Here is an 18,622-nt window from a genome sequence, read left to right as displayed (position 1 = left end):
GATGACCACCACATCCGCGTGGCCTGGTCGGCCGTAGGACACCCAAGGACCAACGACCAAGTAGAACGTGCCAACGGCATGATCCTACAAGGCCTCAAGCCAAGAATTTACAACCGGTTGAAGAAGTTTGGCAAGAAATGGCTCGCCGAACTCCCATCGGTCATCCGAAGCCTGAGGAACACTCCAAGCCGAGCCACGGGGTTCATGCCTTTCTTCCTGGTCTATGGGGCCAAGGCCATCCTCCCCACTGACTTGGAATATGGTTCCCCAAGGCTACAAGCCTATAACGAACAAAGTAACCGCACCACCCGAGAGGGCGCCCTCGACCAACTGGAGGAAGCCCGAGACGTCGTGCTGCTGCACTCGGCTAAATACCAGCAGACCCTACGGCGCTATCAGGCCCGACGTGTCCGAGGCTGAGACTTGAAGGTAGGTGACCTGGTCTTGAGGCTAGCACAGAGCAACAAGGGCCGCCACAAGCTGACCCCGCCATGGGAAGGACCGTACATCATCGCCCAAGTATTGAAGCCTGGGACCTACAAGCTAGCCAACGAGAAGGGCGAAATCTTCACCAATGCTTGGAACATAGAACAGCTACGTCGCTTTTATCCTTAAAATTCCAAGCATTGTATATATTATTTCTCGGAATACAATTGAAACCTGTTTTTTAGTTGTTCTAATTTCTCGAGAAATTCCCCGAGCCTATCGGTGGTCTCGGCAATACGCTGACACTATAAGGGAGACTCGGCTCTGCCTCCGCAGAACCAAATCTCCCTCGGGGGCTAGATGGGGGGTTCCCCCTAAAGTCCCACGCACCATTTTTTAGTCGTTTTTCGAAAAAATTCCTACGCCAAACCCTCTAGCACGCTCTGATGAATCGATTGCAGAAAACCCAAGGACCAAAAGCCCGTCTCAGGGCTAGAAGGTCGGTAGAGTCGCGAGACGGCCTAAGCCTCCGGGCTACGGTGCTCCCTCACCACCTTTCGCCTAGGGGACGGCTTAGGCTCCAAAGGGGTTTCTTGCAAAGAAATCAGATCGGAGACAATAAGAGGGCAGAGGCTCGGGAATACAAGACAAATGATTAAAGAAACACGAACACCTCAAGAAGCAAAACACAATCCCTACGGAAGCGGCTGCAAGCCAAGTCTCGACAAACCCTCAGGGAGAGTGCACCCACTCCCCCTGAGGCTCGGGGGCTACTGTCGGGTACCATAAAACGGGGTACCCCGAGCGTACACCAAAAGGGGCACTTAAATCCCATCAACGACAAAGCTAGAGGGTAAGCCATGGGCTCATCACCAGCCTCGATTAAGCCCACCAGGCTCTCCGCCTCGCCTCAGGCTTCGCACGGGAGGTCTCGGTGTCCTGACGCAATCTCCGCCTCGCGCGAGGCCTCTCATGGGAGGCCTCAGCAAGGAGCCCAATCTCCGTCTCGCCCGAGGCCCTGTGCCTACAACCTCAAATGAGACAGCTATTCTCCGTATCGCTCGAGGCCGGCTTGTCAATAGCCCGTCGCCCCTGCCTCGACCGGTCTTCCCGACAGCATGTCATGTCCCATTAATGCGTCAACCACTCCCGCAATCTCAGCCGGACGACGGCTCAACACTGCGGAGTGGCCGACGGGACATGCGGTCGCATCAGTGCCGTACCGGCTGAGACAGGGCACGGCGGGGATTACCGGCCACTGTATTCTGACGTTGTGCCCACGATCAGCGCCCGCACTACACTGTGCCCCGCGATCACCGCCTCAAAAACAACACGACATGGGCAGCCTGGCCCGGGTCATCATCACCTCCGAACCAGCACACCAGATCAACCGCTCTCCCCGGGCCTCGGCACTCTGCACCAGGGTCTCGGCTATCTCGGGATTCACGTCTGCCGAGACCGCCCATCGCGGTTCGGCCTCGGCACCGACCGAGCCTCGGCCTCGCGCACAGTCAATCCACAGTGACCCGCACGCTGACCTCCGCACCTGCTCTGAGGCAGCCCTGGAGCTCCCATGACGCACAGGATCGGATGTGACCAGCACGCCGCCCCAGTGCTCCAAGGACGAACCACTCCGACGACCACGCCGCCACAGGAACAGACTACAGGGCTCGGACACGCCGCCTCTGTTCGCACGACGACGTATAGTTAGCACGTGTACTGTCCTTGTCCTCCCTTCAACTATAAAAGGAAATGACTTGGGCCATTTAGGGGTTGACAGATTCTCATGAAGAACGACACGCTGTAACACACACACACTTCCCTGCCGCTTGAGAGCAACGTCTCAAGCAGCCCACATCACTCTCCGCCGAGACCTGGGACTGGCTCCCTCTCTCACCTAGCTTGTAACCCCCTACTACAAGCACTTCGGTGCAAGGAATACAAGATTAATCTCCTAGACTGGACGTAGGGCACGAATTGCCCGAACCGGTATAAGCCTTGTGTCTCTTTGCATTACCATCCGGAATCGGAAATACGCAGAACAAATTCACTAGTTGGTTGAGGACCCCCGGTCCAAAACACCGACAAATGGAGTTTATTGTTAGTATTTTTTATATAACTTTGATCAAAGTTTAAAATATTTGACTCTTTGAAATATGAGAATTGCATTCTTTTATGGAGTTACCGTTAAGAGTCCTTAGCTGGTCAATGCCTTCAAAATCTTCAGGGCATCAAACGAACATTTGACTTGATTGAATAGATCTGGACCATGCATCTTTGAAGAATATATTACTACATGCATGTTCAACTGATACATATACGTGTCAACAGACCAGTAGTCTCTTGCAAAACAACATCCTTTCCAGCAAAGTACAAATGATGCAAGCAGGACCGCAAAGTAACGACTAAGCATGATTCTGCTAAATACTCCTCAAGAATTCAGCACAAGATCATGCACCAATAACTGACAAATAGACGAAACCAAACGATATATGAGAGGTACATGATTGGCATGCATGTTATATGCTACGACAGGCCATGTGGCTCTGTTTATTGATTATTAGGACTATATATGCATATCGACAAAACAGACTTAGTACTAGAGCCGTTATTATGCTTGTACGATGGCCACCTATTATTGCCATAGCAATTCAAATATTTCTGTGTGCTCCAACGTCCAATAGTACTTGTGGATGTCCTCTAGCCATGATGATGATTTAACGACCTATGTGTGGTTTGGACATATTATTAGTGTACTAGATATGTTAGTCTGGACTGAAGATACTCTAAAGCATGTTCTAGTCGAGATCATCACAAATAAAAAGAAATGATAATATAGTATGGAGAAATATGTAAGCTTTTTTTTAGAAAAAAAAACACAAAGCATTTAATAAAAATATAATAGTACTTCCTGTTATCGACGACGACGTGAATAGCTGTGAGCAGAGGATCTAAAGATAATAACAAGAAAAATAAATATTGTTCATCTATTGTTACAATTCTATAGTTTTTTCACATTGTTCATAAAGACAAGAAGAGATAAAATAACTTCCTTCTTGGAAGTTCTCATGTATGCAGCTTGGCTTGTCTGCAAGCAAAGATACATTCTGAACCAGAAAATTGTCTGCAGGCTTGGTCGATGGGTTTCAAGGAGGGAAGCTTCTTCGCATTTGCAAAAAAAAAAAAAAAAAAAAAAAAGTCAAGAGAAAGGATGACTACAAAGATCTAACTCTATTTTTTTTTACTTGAGTTCCCTAATGTAATTTAAATTCTACAAGGACAGAAGTCAAACTGACTCAAATCTACGCTACACACTGAGTGAATCACACACATTGTGACCAAACAAACCGCTTGTTGGGGGCTAGCACCTTTGAGGTTACTCCCTATCTACACCATTCCGCTAATAACTCACGCCTTAACCGGCGATGTATGCAAAGTGCTTGGTTTTACGGGTGGCGGGTGCATCTTCGGGGTCCGGCGATGATGCATTCGGAAGGCACGAAAGGCGGAGCCACACTTAGTCAGCCAAAGGACCAGTGAAGTTATCATTGGAGACCTCCGGCGTCACATTCGGAGTACCCGAAGACCAATCACACACATGTAAGGAACTGAGGTTGTCGATGCCAACTGCAGAGGGGGCTCTGAAGTTGCGAATTGATGGGCAAATAAGAGAGGTTAAATCCGATTTGGACTTTTGTATAGGCCATATGTCTAACAATTTGTAGAATATTGGCTCCGTTTAGCTTACCCCATATTCGGCTTGTTCGGCTTATTTTTTTTTAGCTAGAACAGTGTTTTTCTCTCATAACAATTCAGCCAGAACAGTATTTTTCAGTCAGTTTCAGCCAAGATTCAGACCAGCGAACGGGGCCAATTATTATGTACCACCTCCTGTTCCAAATTATAATTTGCTTGGCCTTTTCTATGCACATAGATATACAATATATTTAGATATACAATAAGTTGTGTATGTAGAAATATCAAAACAATTTATAAAATAGGAGTAGTTTTATAATTTTTCTATTAAATAAATATTATTATTTAACAGAATTTCGACAACGACGGGCGGCGGTGGCTACCGCATCGGAGCTACTAGCGTCTGTACGTCCGATCCGGCTGCTAGGGTTCGAATGCTCGGGCCCGCGCTGCTCCGTTTCCCGTGCATACGTGTGCCCGCATGGGGGCTGCGTCTTGATCTATGCCTGCTCCGTTTCCCGCGCTGGCCACTCGCGCCCACACGCATGCATGGGCCTAAAAACATGTGCAACACACGCCCCTAGCAGCTGCAAGCATGTGGCTGCGACAGGTTTTAGATAAATCATTTGCAACATACGTATAAAAACAAATAATGCATTTGGGATAAACACTCGAAACACCATTACAATATGTCCAACATCTCGATCTACTTTTGAAATATCCAGATGCAATACTTGTAACATACCAAAGAAGATGGATGAAACATTTGAACATGCGTCTGAAACACTTACAAAAATCGCTTGAAAACACTTGAAAATCATTGCAAACATACATAATATCTAGATAAAACACTTGCAACATATGTGTACAACATATGCAACAGATAAACACACTTACAATATACGTCTGAAAAACAGATGAAACATTTGGGATAGACGCTTACATCGTACGTGTACAACCATCGCAACATATGCAACATCCCAATCTACTTTGCAACATCCGTATGAAACACTTGCATACCTCTAAAACAATTGAAACATTTGAAATGTACACTCGCAACATGCACCATATACCAGTGCGGCCTCCTCCGTCGTCTACATCGGGGCGCCGGTGCGCCGCAGGTATAGCAGGAGGCGAAGCCGAAGGGCTTCCGCGTTAGGGCTTGACGCTTCTCCTTGCGCCGGCGACGCCTATCGGTGTCGTCGGGCAGTGGAGCAGGAGCAGAAGCAGCGGGGCGGGATCGTGGAACAGGAGCAGCAGGGCGAGCGGAGCAGGAGCAGCGTCTGGAGCAGTGGGGCGGGGCACGGAAGAGGAGGAGCAGTAGGGAGGTGTGGCGCGGTGAAGCAGGACCAGTAGCCGAGGCGGGTATGGTGCTGGGGTGGAAAACGTCGCGACGGATGTGGCCGATGCGAATGGAGAAAATATCGCCCTTTCTTCTTTTTCCTACTATGTATGTCGTGGTGAGAGAGGAGCAGGTCTGCGGCTGATCCGTAGGCCCAGCTGAAGCATCCAGACCGGACGGACGCGGGACGGACACTCGTCGTGGAGCATTACCATATATATATTTTTTGTTTTCTTTTTGGAGACTTTTCCCTGTGTGCCCTTATAAAAGATCGCAATCCCCTCTGTGCCCCTGGAAAAATTCAGCGGTCTTCAGCGCCACTACTCCAACTTTTTCGGGTCCTCCATGCCACTTCCGTCAGTTCAGGCTCTAACGCCGTCAAACTGCTGGTGTGAAAAGACGAAAATGCCCTTAAGTTCAAATATGTTATTAATTTTTTTTGAGCATCTTAACGACTTCAAATGAAAAAACTCAAAACTAGAAAGTTGTAGATCTCGTCGAGATCTATAATTTTCATATAAAAATTATTTTCATTTAATTTCGCAAAAAAACTATGATGATTTTTCTAAGATATATTAATCATATCAAATCATATTTTTTTTGCGGAATTAAATGAAAATAATTTTTATATGAAAATTATAGATCTCGACGAGATCTACAACTTTCTAGTTTTGAGTTTTTTCATTTGAAGTCATTAAGATGCTCAAAAAAAATTAATAACATATTTGAACTTAAGGGCATTTTCGTCTTTTCACACCTGTAGTTTGACGGCGTTAGAGCCTGAACTGACGGAAGTGGCATGGAGGACCCGAAAAAGTTGAAGTAGTGGCGCTGAAGACCGCTGAATTTTTCCAGGGGCACAGAGGGGATTACGATCTTTTATAAGGGCACACAGGGAAAAGTCTCTTCTTTTTGCCACCACAACCGTGGCCCATGTCCACCGACGAAATCGGCCGGCAAGGCACGCCGGATGGGCCGGCACCCGCAGAAATCCGTTTACGGTAGGCCCGAGATCCACCGATCCGTCGAGCTCCACCCACAGGAAGGAACAATCGGCCGCCGGCCGCCGGCCGCCGCCATCGAGACGCCGACGCCGACCTGATCCTTCTGCGCAGCAGGCCCGCAGCCGGACGCTCTCTCCTGTCTGCGCCGTCTCCTCCCGTCCGTCCCCCGCTTGCTTTGAATCCCCTTCCTCTACTCCGCCACCGTGACGCGCCGACATGTGTGTCTTTACCTTCTTCCTTTTTTTTCCCTCTCGCGAAACGCTATCCGTTTGATTCTTGTTTGTATGTAGTGCTATGTTGGCGCTCATGGACCAGAGCTTAGGTATTTGAGAATTAGGATGTTAGAGATAATATTAAGGTCATTTGTCACTTTGTTTATAGCTGAAGGCTAGGGAAGAAGCTATTGTTCTGCTCAAGTAGCTCTCGATTGCAATACTGCCATTGTTTAGTCATGTCTGAATTAGACCGTGCGAAAAATATTGTTTCTCTGGGCATGGCCACTACATTTCTGAAAATTCCTCTTGTTGAAAATGCCTGCAGGACTGGGTCTTCTAAGAAGCATGAGCTCAAATCTAAGCAAAAATTGGAAAAGAAACTCAGCTTTTACACAAGTAGGTGTGACCTTATGTTAAGTTGATGATGTTTTCCTAAATATGGTCCTGATTCATAGATTCTATCATGCTGTTCCTAGCATCTGTATTTCACTACCTTTAATTAGATTTATGTATAAGCCAGACATATGTAGGTAGTATGGTGTTGAGGGTTAAAAGTTTGATTGTATGGAATAACTGAGTAACTGACTGAAATGCTGGCCTTAGGATAAAGGCATTGGCTTTTGCCATACAACTTTCTGCTATTGTTGAACGTATTTTCTTTTGAGGAAGGGCAGTACCTCTTCCAATTCACTAAAGAAGAATGTAAATTGCACCAAATAGTTAGCATAACAGAAACTTTTTTTTTGCAAAGTTAGTACTTGGGCGGCCTGCATTGTTCAACCCCCAAGTGGTTAGGCATTTAGGGGTTAGTTTGTGATTGCAAATGCCCCCCTGCTAGTTTCTACCCTGTATACAGCAAAGTAGTATTTTCATTCTTCACTTTTGATGATTTGCATAGTGTAATGTAGAAGAAGAGCTTCATATACTGTATTGCACATACTTTATGAATTTTGACTTACAAGTTGGACCTTTTCAAGTTGGGTCTTTCATGCATTCCATTTGCATTTCCTTACCTTCTTTTTATTTTGCATAATAACATGTCCTATTTCATTTACCATAATTTGTGCTCTAACTCTTGAAAGTGTTGTTTTTTTATTTCAGAAGTAAAAGATGCAGTTATTTCCTTAAATGCTAAGAAGACTATCAGTAAGGTACTTAAAACTCCTCTCCTTCATTACCATATATAATTGATTTCTTCCTGGCTTTTCCATGTCTGTTAAACTCTGTAGTTTTGAACATTAGTTTAAACATTAGTTTTCTGCCCACATAAAGAAAATCATATTGTGTACTGCCCTGCCAATTGTGAGGAGTCATTTTGTTCATTGTAAACGTCTGTTAAAAGTTGTTATGTAAACTTCTAAAGTTCTAATCACCTCCTTATCCTAGAGGTTGTGGTATACTACAAATCAACTCACAACCACATTCAATATTTTAGTACTGGTTAATTTGTAGTATTGCTTTTCTGAAGGATACCACACTTAAGTTACAGGGTCAGATGCCCTGAGAATTGGTTCATGTCATCATGTGCATTCACTTGTTTACTAAGTAATTCAATGTAGGGTTTCAGTGTTTATATCAGTTAAACATAGGCTTGCTCCGAAATGTTCATGCCCTTAAGGCTTGAACCTCATATTCAACCTGCATAGGAATTTAGTACAACCAGGTTTACCAGGCCTAATTTTTGTGAATTGTGGTGAAGAAAAACACAGGAAGTTTAGAACTTCGATCTCAGTGTTTTCCTAGAAACATTACAACAATGTGAAAAGTAGTTAGCGCTAGTATTAGCTGCTCATGGCTGAGTTGGAATGACATAATCAATATCAGGCTCCTAATGTTCTTGCAAGAATTCCAGAATGAGCTATGATTGATTGTTTCCAGATTGTTTTGCAATTCTCGTACTGGTAGATCCTCCATCTTCAACATAGATGTAATGACCACAACTTAGCATCAATTTTTACTGAGGTCAATACTGTATAGGAGAATCACTTTACTACATCTGTTGCTGATCTGAAGTTTACAATTCTCCCTTGTGTATTCCATAATTTTTCAAAAAAGATAGTATGTACATCAGAATTAATTCGAAATATATGTACTTTTATGGTCGAAAGGTGAAAAAAAAAACTTAGTGTTTCGGGGTCATCCACACGTAGAATATCACTTAGAGCAGTTGCCCAGGTGCGACCATTGCTCTAGCAATGGCAGCCTGTCCCCCAAGTCAGGGATTAGGAAAATTGTCTAGGTGGATACACCGGAATAATTCCATTTCTGATGGAAGATGTGTTTATTTTGTTGCACAGTTTATAATATCAATAAATCGTTCAAATTTCAAAGTCTCAGCGACACAACTGGGCTCTGTTATAATAAGGGCTCGTTTGGCTCTGTTGTAATAGGCGTATTGGCTCTATTGTAATAAGGGCCCATTTGGTGCGGTTTCTCCATGCGCGCTCCATGCCATACTGAAAACAGCTCCGGCTCTGGCTCCGCGCTTTGCTTTTGCTGGCCAGAAGCACTTCTCTGCACGAGGGCGTTTGGTGCGGCTCCGCCCGCTCGGCATGCAGAGCCAGTGCAGGAGCGGCATCAAATGGGCCTTAAGTTCTTATTGGCGTGTGTTTGGTCAATCTGATGGCATCACACCAGTTTCCTGTATGTGTTGCACCATTCTGTGTGTTCCTGACGTAGTGAATAAATGATGCAGAAGAGCAATATTAACTCGAAATAACCATGTCACCATAAACAGATTTTTACAGTCATGATTTGTCAATTGATGGGAACTTTTAATTAACTTGAGATCCTTTTGTCCCGTTCACTTAGCTAATTATATGTTTGTGGATATTTTTTAGAGGTCTACTCCATTCCAATGTAGACCCCTGCAGCTTGGCATATTTATTTTCTTTTGTATTTCTATTGCAATGTGCACCATACGCATTTGATAAATATGTTGCAATGTGCACCATACGTATTTGATAAATATGTAAATTCACATGCACTTGTCATTATATTTGTATAATTTGCATTTCCTTTTACTTTTTATTACGATGCCAGTGTCTTACTATCTGTTTCAATTATTTTGTTCAGCAGAAAAATAAACAGAGTCGGCGCCAGAAGAAACTGAAAGCATATGATCTCTCGGCACTGTCTGAGTTCCTCCCAGAACCAGCTGCACCAGAGCAGAAGACTGAAGCAAAGCTGAACTGCAAGTCAAGACAGACATTAGTGTAAATCCTCCCTTCTTCCTTGCTTCAGGTCGTCGTGTTTTCCAACGGTAATTTTGGGCTCTAAACCCTAATCTCTTGTCCAGGGTACGGGAATCTGCTCGTCTTAAGGTTGTACTGGACAACCCGCAGTTCCAGCTTGACCCATTCGCTGCGATCCATCAGCACCTGCTAGCAACGCAGCCGCCTGCAGCTGCAAAGGACAGTGATGCAGGGAAGCAGGGGAAGGAGGGCTCCAAGGACAAGAAAAGGAGGAGGAAGAAGAAGGGCGCATCGTCAAGCTCTCAAGCAATGGATATCTGATTGTATTCGTTCAGCAGTAACTTGGTTCGACGTCGACTGCCCGTGTTCCATTAGATTAGAGGGAGCTTATCGAAGTTTGATATCAATGGTTGGCATAGTTTGCATTGGGTACCAGTAGAGGTAGTAGTTCTTTTTTTTTCCTCCCTCTTTGGGCGGCCTTTTGACTGATGTTTGCTTAATCGGTGCCGTCAACATTTATGTGAGGTGATGATTTCCGAGCACAAGATTTTTTTTTTTTGTGACTTGAATTTTTTTTATTATGTAAATATACCTGGTGACTGTTTCTGAAGGCAGCTCAACTGTTGTAGAAAGCCTGGCAACAACCGCTCCTATTTCTCTGGTGTTCAGTTCCCGATTAATCTAACTGACGAAGTCCAAAACTGACGAGGCCCAGACCGCTCTATTTCACGTACATGAGGAATCCAAAACTGAACGGCACGGCAGTTCGGTCGCCCCCACAAATAGGAGGAATCCAGTAAGGTTGTTATACCTGGCGCTTCCGGCCGTAGCTATATATTATCCACGGGTCTCCCTACTCGAGTCAAGATCCCATATATTCTCCTTGTGGCCAACTGAACTGACTGCGTCCTCTCTCCTCTCCCTCTCTCCTCCGTTGGCGTGTCGTCGTCCATCGGAGATCGAGACGATGGCGCCCTCGAGCATGTCGACGGAGAAGGAGCAGGACCATCGACGACTGGCTGCCCATCACCTCGTCCAGGAACGCCAAGTGGTGGTACTCCGCCTTCCACAACGTCACGGCCATGGTCGGCGCCGGCGTGCTCAGCCTGCCCTACGCCATGTCGGAGCTCGGATGGTACGTGATCCGGCGGGATGCATCCACTGATCTGATGTGTTATACATATAAATAATACGTACTACATTCATGTCATAAGTAACTTATGTACTTAATTATTTAACAATAATTTGTTTGTGTATGAGGGTGACTCGAGATCACTAGATTAGGAATCAGTTCGTCTAACATTACTAGAATAGTACGTATCAGATATTTATATCGTGTGAGGGTATTTTTAGTTTTAATAAAAACAAGGCTAAATGAATAAACTGGATGATAATATTTTTTAGATCTTCTAGTCATATTAATTGGACAGGATATTTTCTTTAAAATGGATGAAGATGTAATCGAGACATCCATGCTCTATAAAAAGTTACGACTAAGAAAGTCAGACAATATGCCTATATTCAAACTATTTATATTACAAATTGTCGTAGTTTCTGTCTTAATCTTTGATTTTTAACACTAATCATATTATTTAATGCCTTCATATAGAATTCCATTGCCAAATTTATAATGGTTTACTGAATTGACAAATGGTTTTATCAACTATATACGAAATTTTTTGTTCGGCATACCCTTTAGTCATGTCAAACCCTTTCATCTCAAGAGAAGACTAAGGTTTATTTTGCCTTGCAGTGTGACTGACACTGATTAACTCATGGTTCTGAAATTCTGAATGCATGCAGGGGTCCCGGTGTTGTGGTCATGCTCCTGTCGTGGGTGATCACCCTGTACACACTGTGGCAGATGGTTGAGATGCACGAGTGCGTTCCGGGGAAGCGCTTCGACCGCTACCACGAGCTAGGCCAGCACGCGTTCGGCGACAAGCTGGGCCTCTGGATCGTCGTCCCGCAGCAGCTCATCGTGGAGGTCGGCACATGCATCGTCTACATGGTCACCGGCGGCAAGTCCTTCGAGAAGTGCTACACCGTCGCTTGCCCGGACTGCAAGCCCCTCAATACCAGCTCCTGGATCATGATCTTCGCCGCCATCCACCTGCTCCTCTCGCAGCTCCCAAACTTCAACTCCATCACGCTCGTCTCCCTCGCCGCCGCAGTCATGTCGCTCAGGTACGGTCGGTCCACTTGAAGAATGTTTATTTGGATCGATCAGATCAGATCATCATGCATGCAATATACATGCAGCTACTCTACGATTGCATGGGCGGCGTCGGCGCACAAGGGGCGGCACGCGGACGTGGACTACAGCAAGAAGGCGTCGACGGCGACGGGGCAGACGTTCAACTTCCTGAGCGCGCTGGGGGACGTGGCATTCGCGTACGCTGGCCACAACGTGGTGCTGGAGATCCAGGCCACCATCCCGTCCACGCCCGACAAGCCGTCCAAGAAGCCCATGTGGCAGGGCGTCGTCCTCGCCTACATCATCGTCGCCATCTGCTACCTCCCCGTCGCGTTCGTCGGCTACTACGTCTTCGGCAACGCCGTCGACGACAACATCCTAATCACACTCGAGAAGCCACGCTGGCTCATCGCCATGGCCAACATCTTCGTCGTCGTCCACGTCATCGGCAGCTACCAGGTCCCAAAATAAATCTCATACGCACAGCTTCGTACCTTAATTCCTTCCTTGTGATCGATCGATGACACGTCTATAATTTATAGATCTACGCCATGCCTGTGTTCGACATGCTCGAGACGTTCCTGGTGAAGAAACTCCGGTTCAGGCCAGGCCTGCCTCTCCGTTTGATAGCGCGCTCACTCTATGTTGGTAGGTATTTATACATTCAAAGCATTTAACTGATCTGATTACATGCATAGTGTAGTGTCTAATTAAGAAAACCTATTAATTGGCGTATTACATCATTTATTTGTTGCTCCATGCATCTTGTGTCGTACGTGCAGTGTTCACAGCTCTGGTTGGCATCGCCGTGCCGTTCTTCGGGGGGTTGCTAGGGTTCATTGGTGGCTTCGCATTTGCACCGACAACCTACTATGTGAGAGATCCTTCAGAATTTTCTATCTGTTTGCTTCAACCCAGTATTCTAAGCACTTCATGTTCTTGATGTACTAATTACTAATTTTGACTGAACCCAAATCACACTACTGCACGACGACCAAGCAGCTTCCCTGCATCCTGTGGCTCAAGATTAAGAAGCCAAAGACGTTTAGCCTCACCTGGTTCATCAACTGGGTACGTCATTATTTCATACAGTAATTTTTTTTCTTGTTTTACCTCTAGAATAGAATGTGGACGGTGTATTATTATTCATGCCTGTGATTTGGGAAATCCTTGATATATTATGCTAATAAATAAACGGGGTGCCTTTGACATGACCTGCAGTTTTGCATCATAGTTGGCGTGCTCCTGACGGTGTTTGCACCCATTGGTGGCCTCCGGTCGATCATCGTCAACGCCTCCACCTACAAGTTCTTCTCGTGATCGATTATTCCATTCGTCGCCCAAGACTTTATTAGTTAGCTAGCTAGATAAACATGAGAAGTAGCTAGGTTTAATCGATCTACTTATTTGTGTTAAAGGCTTGGATATTATATGCCATATGATGTGTGTATTCAATTTGCATTGGATCTGGATGGATGATGGCACTCGGTTTAATTTGTGCTATGGCTAAGTCGATCTCGTTCAAGTTCCGATAGGATGGTGATTAATTTTGCCTTCGATCATTTTCCAGATTTCAGGTGATACTGCCTGTGTTTGGGCTGATAATCATACCCTGTAAATTCATTTTTTGAAACGAACCAGGAGAGCTGCCAATTATATTAAAAAGAAGGAAGTCCAAAATGGGCACAACAATACAACAGCGACCAACAACCATGACGGAAAACAAATTCAACAAAAGGAAAAAAAAAACAACTCTAGTCAGTCGGATTGGGACATCGACTAGAACCGCACAAAGCCAAAGCTAAACTCAGAAAAAAGAAACCACCAACAAACTCCAACCCACTAGCCGGTCTCCACACTGCCACTGCCAAAAACCCGGACAACATGGACGCCAGGGCGAAAACGCCGTCGTCACCACTCGCGCCGTTGTCACCAACGACGACCCACACCGAGCTAGCCTACTACCAAGCAGGGCTAGTCGCCGTAGGTTGCTGCAAGCCGCGTAGCCCTCCCGCAATCGGATCCACTTGCGCCGCATGCCAAGATGATGTACCACACCGGACTAGCCACTGCCAAGCAGGGCTAGCCACCGTAGTCCGCTGTAAGCTGCCAAACCAATGCTTGAGAAGCTGCCTCTAGCGCTCACCCAGCCGATCTCATCCACCGAGATCCAGGCGCGTACACTGTAGTTTCCAGCAATCTAGCTGCCTCATCAAAGGTAGAAGTGCCACATGGATGTTCTACCTGCCAGTCACAAAACCTCCTTACGCCGGAACGGTCGCCGCTGAGCGGGGCCACTCGCCACCCAACCACGCAGGTCAACTCGGCAATGCAAATCTGCTGACCACCACCTCCCACGTTGGCCTCCTCACCAACTTCATGGGTGCCGTCCACGCTGGCCTCCTCGCCATCTTCGTGGGCGCAACTAGCACACGGTCCCTCTAGAATCGTCGCCCTCCACCAAGCAGATGCCAACCCCTCCAATTGTTGCGACAATGCCTTCTTCCTAGCCACCTTCTGACGCCATGGACATTGGACCTCAAATCCTCAACTAGGTCCTACCTTGTCTGCAACCACCATGGCTAGCATAACATGAGCTTCCAAAGCGACGCCTCCAACGAGAGGAACGACACCACAAGCGCCGCCGTCACCTAACTAGAAGGTTAAGGTTTTACACCCAGGAGGAAAGCGCCACGCAAGGGAGAGGCCCGATCGATGGACGCCTCCAAGGAAGTAAACGATGCCCGAAGGCATCGCCGTCATTGGCCCGAAAGGGCAAGGCTTTCGCCAAGACCCCGAAACCCCTGCATAGGCCTCGTTGCTACCATTGCCAAGTGTGGGTTGATGCCCATCATTCCCGAAGCCACGCCCGAAGTCCACGACGGCGATTCGCTGGAGCCTGCCGTACCTTGTGCCAGCATGGGCACCGGCTACCACCGTCCAGTGTCCCCTAGCCCTCCTGTTGACCTAGGTTCGCCGCTACACCGCAGTCGCCGCCCCCAGCCTGGAGCTAGCCACCAGGACTACAGATTCAAGCGCCCGAGCACTGGACTCGGTGGTCCTAGGCCGACGCCGCCACCATGGAGGAAGGGGACAGGCGGAGCAGGCCTAAGCACTGACACCACCCACATTGAGCCCTTCTCAGGGATGGATCTGTCTAGCCCATGGCCTCGGGAGACCAGATCTGGTGGGACGAGAGTGTTGGTATTTCTTAACGCAAACAGAAATGATGCGCAAGCGCTTGGAATTACTGTTGTAGCACTTCACCCGAAAGTATTCAGGGTATCGTATTTTCCACAGGGAACATAGGTATTTCTTCTAGCTAATTCATCCAAGAAACACAAGGGTAAAATTGGAAAGGATAGAGATTGATTTCTATGGATTTTGGATCTAAGGACAGGTAAACTCTACTTTCACTTGCTTACTTTGGGCATCGACTTACACTTGGTCTGCCAAGCGATACCGGCCTATAGCTCTACGCCGTACCCAGATGTGGGGGATTACAAGGGACGAACAAGGCTATCACCACCTGCCACGCCTACCCCTCAACCATGGAGTACGAGGCAAACGAAGGTAGCCTCTAGCCTAGACACCATGTCTATGTTATTGACTACTACTCTCGTGTTGCGTAGGGTTATCCGTCTTTATCAGGGCCCTCTACTAGAGTGTTTATCACAAGGACGAACGATGAACCCACAAACAAGTAAGAATAAAGCTTAACTAATCAAAAGACTTTATACCAAAAGAATCACAAACACTTACTAAAGGAAGAACCCGTTGAGGTACAAGTGTTCATCGAGGTACAAGCTCGGGGAGACACCGACAAGCTAGGTGCTTCCCCGTACTCTCCCTCACATCTCTCCCTTCTAACTCTACTAGCTATCTAGGTCCTAAGCCCTTGGAATGGTGCTAAAATGTGGTGCTCTTGATCCTTGGTGTGTTGTTGAATGAGCAGGGGTGGCCTCCTTTTATAGGTGGAGAGGAGGAATAATCCCATGGAATATGCTTCGATTCCTTCCAAAAATAACCAAACCGACCTCCAAACCGTCCTTTAGGTACGTTGAACTTGGCCGATACCCTGGGAACCGACGTAGGTAAGGCTATGAGAGTCAACCGACCAAAGTTCAGGCCGAACAAAGCCTAGTAGGGGTGCGGCCACACCCCACTAGGGCTAGGCTGGATCAAGCCTATCTTTGGTGGGTGGACTTCTATGATCATGTGGACTTGGTCCATGGTGGTTTAGCATGGAGTTGAGTTGGTTTAGTTTGAGTTGGGCTTGTTCTCCACTCTTTCGGGCCCTGATTTTGCTGGTAAGTGGGCCATGTCCCCTTGGGCTCATGTTGGATGTCTATAATGTTGCGTTTCTTGTATACTTTAGGCTCATTTTCTGTGTAATCCCGATATGACCTCTTGTAAATGGATAATCACCAAAACTCATGGAATTGATTAGTTATAAGCCCTAATTCTAAGTTTGGTGGTTATTTTAGTAGTTTTTATATGAAAGTTGGCGGTTGGAAATTGGAGTTAAGGATCGCCAACAAGTACACCCACACTTAGCCCTTTGCTTGTCCTCGAATAAAATTAAGGACTAAGATGAGTCATCTCCTTGATATGTAACCTGCATACAAGTTATTCCAAGCTTCACCTGAACCTGTGAACTTTTAAGTGTCCATCACATTATCTTGGGTGATTGAATAATGGAACAGCATGGATTCAAATCCCCTCGCATCAATCAATTTAGAAACTTGGTTTTTTATTTGATTTTAAAAGATATAAACATAGCTTAGCTCCTCAAATAATTCTCTCATATCACTCAAGTTTGTGTTTGGCTCCTCACTAAGGCATATCATAGTGTTGCCTTCTTTCTTTCCTACTTCTAAAAAGCTTATAAGGATCTTTGGGTAGGGTAAGATATGAAGGCATACTAACACTGCATATTTTGTTAAGTTAAAGCTCGGATCCAAGGAGAAAGATGCCATACCCTTAGATCAAGAAGTGCATGTGTGTGTGGATAAAACAATTTTAAACCTATACTATACTCCTTGATATGAGTGATTTCTCTCATGAAGTCATTTATTCTGAGAACATGGCTTATCATCTTTTTTTTACATGAGACTTCATGTGCTCATCTTTTTTTTTCTTTTTTTCAATACATGAGCCTTCATGTGCTCATCATTTTTTTAAACTTTCACGTATCCCATGTCTTTTTTTCTAAACCACTTATTCAGAGAGAGATCATTATCTTTTTAGAGCATGGTGTATTTTCCTAACAAACATATTCTGTTTTTTGTCTACTCACAGTGTAGGAGCAGAATTTTTGGTGGATCTAAAATGGAAGCATGTTTTTTTGCGTACTCCTAGTGTAGGAGCAACATGTGTATGTGGGTGTATGTGATCTTGATCTTGTGGGTATGATAACTTTCGCAACAAGGGTCAACAAGGCTTGACAAAACTCAATGCAGGAATAAGTAGCATATGTTTGAATGTTTTAAGCTCTAATCACTAGATATGGCTTTGGTAGGAATTTGAATATCATTGAGGAGCCTGCTATTTAAATTTTGATTTTGTAAAATAAATCTCAAGTACTTTACATAAGAGAGCAAGGTTCGTAATCATCCTGCTATATCACATATTCTAATTACTTAAAATAACATGGGGTCCCTATGATAAGTTGTTCACAAGTTAAAGGAATGTTGGCGAGGAATAAAGAGTATGCAAACTGTTAATCAAAGAATAGAATGGAGACTGATCGTCACTTTGATTTGCAATTTTTTTAATTTGCTAAGTTTTAAACTTCAAAATTTGGGAGAGTTGAGGGTTTTGTTGCACAAACCATTGTTGTAGATGAAAGAGTTAAGGGATTCAGATGTGGTTTGGCCAAACCAATAGTTCAGCCAATCCTCTCTGAAGCTATCTTTCTTGTCCTTCTTGCATGATGGATCATCCAATGTTTGTGCAACGTGTTGGTGGGAGATCTCGAATGTGTGTGTGTCGTGCTTGAGATATCTCCCTTCACTTATTTTTGTACCTATTTTTAATATTCAAAAAGAAACAAAGGTGGAACACAAACAAGGGCTCTTCTAGCTAAAACACTGGGAGCTTAAATCTTTATTATTATTATTATTATTATTATTATTTATATATTTTATTTGTTCATCTAACTTTTTATCTTTTAGTCCAACTCAAGCAAGGCTAAAGGAAAGTTTGCGGAACAAACCTAGCCTTGATTCATCTCCATCATAAAATTACTTCCATTGTTTAAAATAATGACTCAAAGTTCATTAACCAAGATTAAACACCATGCTTAATTTTGATTAAAGGAGGCTATTTAACCTAAGTACCATGCTTAATTTAAAAAGCCTATGAGTGTACTAATTACATACACCCAAACCAGAGCATATGACATAAACAAGAGAAACATGAATTTTCATGATCAAGTGGAGACAAGTATGAGTAAAAGAGTTGGTGAACTTTTATTTGCTTTTGCATACCTAAGTTTATTTACCGACAGCATATGATGAAGCTTCGGAGTTGCTTGCAGCGGTTGC

The 18,622-nt window shown here is 45.2% G+C and overlaps 2 protein-coding genes across 3 annotated transcripts; both read left to right on the top strand.

Annotated features, from left to right (window-relative positions):
• Nucleotides 1-6,391: 6,391 nt before the first annotated feature.
• Nucleotides 6,392-10,491, top strand: LOC136508508 (uncharacterized). Of its 2 annotated transcripts, none has more exons than XM_066503192.1 (5): nt 6,392-6,686; nt 7,009-7,079; nt 7,785-7,834; nt 9,762-9,898; nt 9,982-10,491. In XM_066503192.1, coding segments are annotated over exons 1-5 (477 nt in total). In that variant the 5' UTR covers nt 6,392-6,684; the 3' UTR covers nt 10,199-10,491. The 2 variants fall into 2 exon arrangements, with proteins under 2 accessions (XP_066359289.1, XP_066359288.1); XM_066503191.1 differs by having other exon boundaries at nt 9,759-9,898.
• A 338-nt stretch (nt 10,492-10,829) lies between these two features.
• LOC136508507 (lysine histidine transporter 2-like) lies at nt 10,830-13,531 on the top strand. Its single transcript, XM_066503190.1, is given in 8 exon segments — nt 10,830-10,876; nt 10,878-11,012; nt 11,681-12,064; nt 12,140-12,533; nt 12,617-12,722; nt 12,857-12,948; nt 13,077-13,145; nt 13,296-13,531. Coding segments are annotated over 8 exon segments (1,311 nt in total). The 5' UTR covers nt 10,830-10,844; the 3' UTR covers nt 13,395-13,531.
• The last annotated feature ends 5,091 nt before the right edge of the window (nt 13,532-18,622 follow it).

The sequence above is a fragment of the Miscanthus floridulus genome, chromosome 15 (assembly GCF_019320115.1).
Source record: "Miscanthus floridulus cultivar M001 chromosome 15, ASM1932011v1, whole genome shotgun sequence".
Lineage (NCBI taxonomy): Eukaryota > Viridiplantae > Streptophyta > Magnoliopsida > Poales > Poaceae > Miscanthus > Miscanthus floridulus.
Note: the sequence above shows the minus strand (reverse complement) of the source record. Positions and strands in the feature narration are given on the sequence as shown.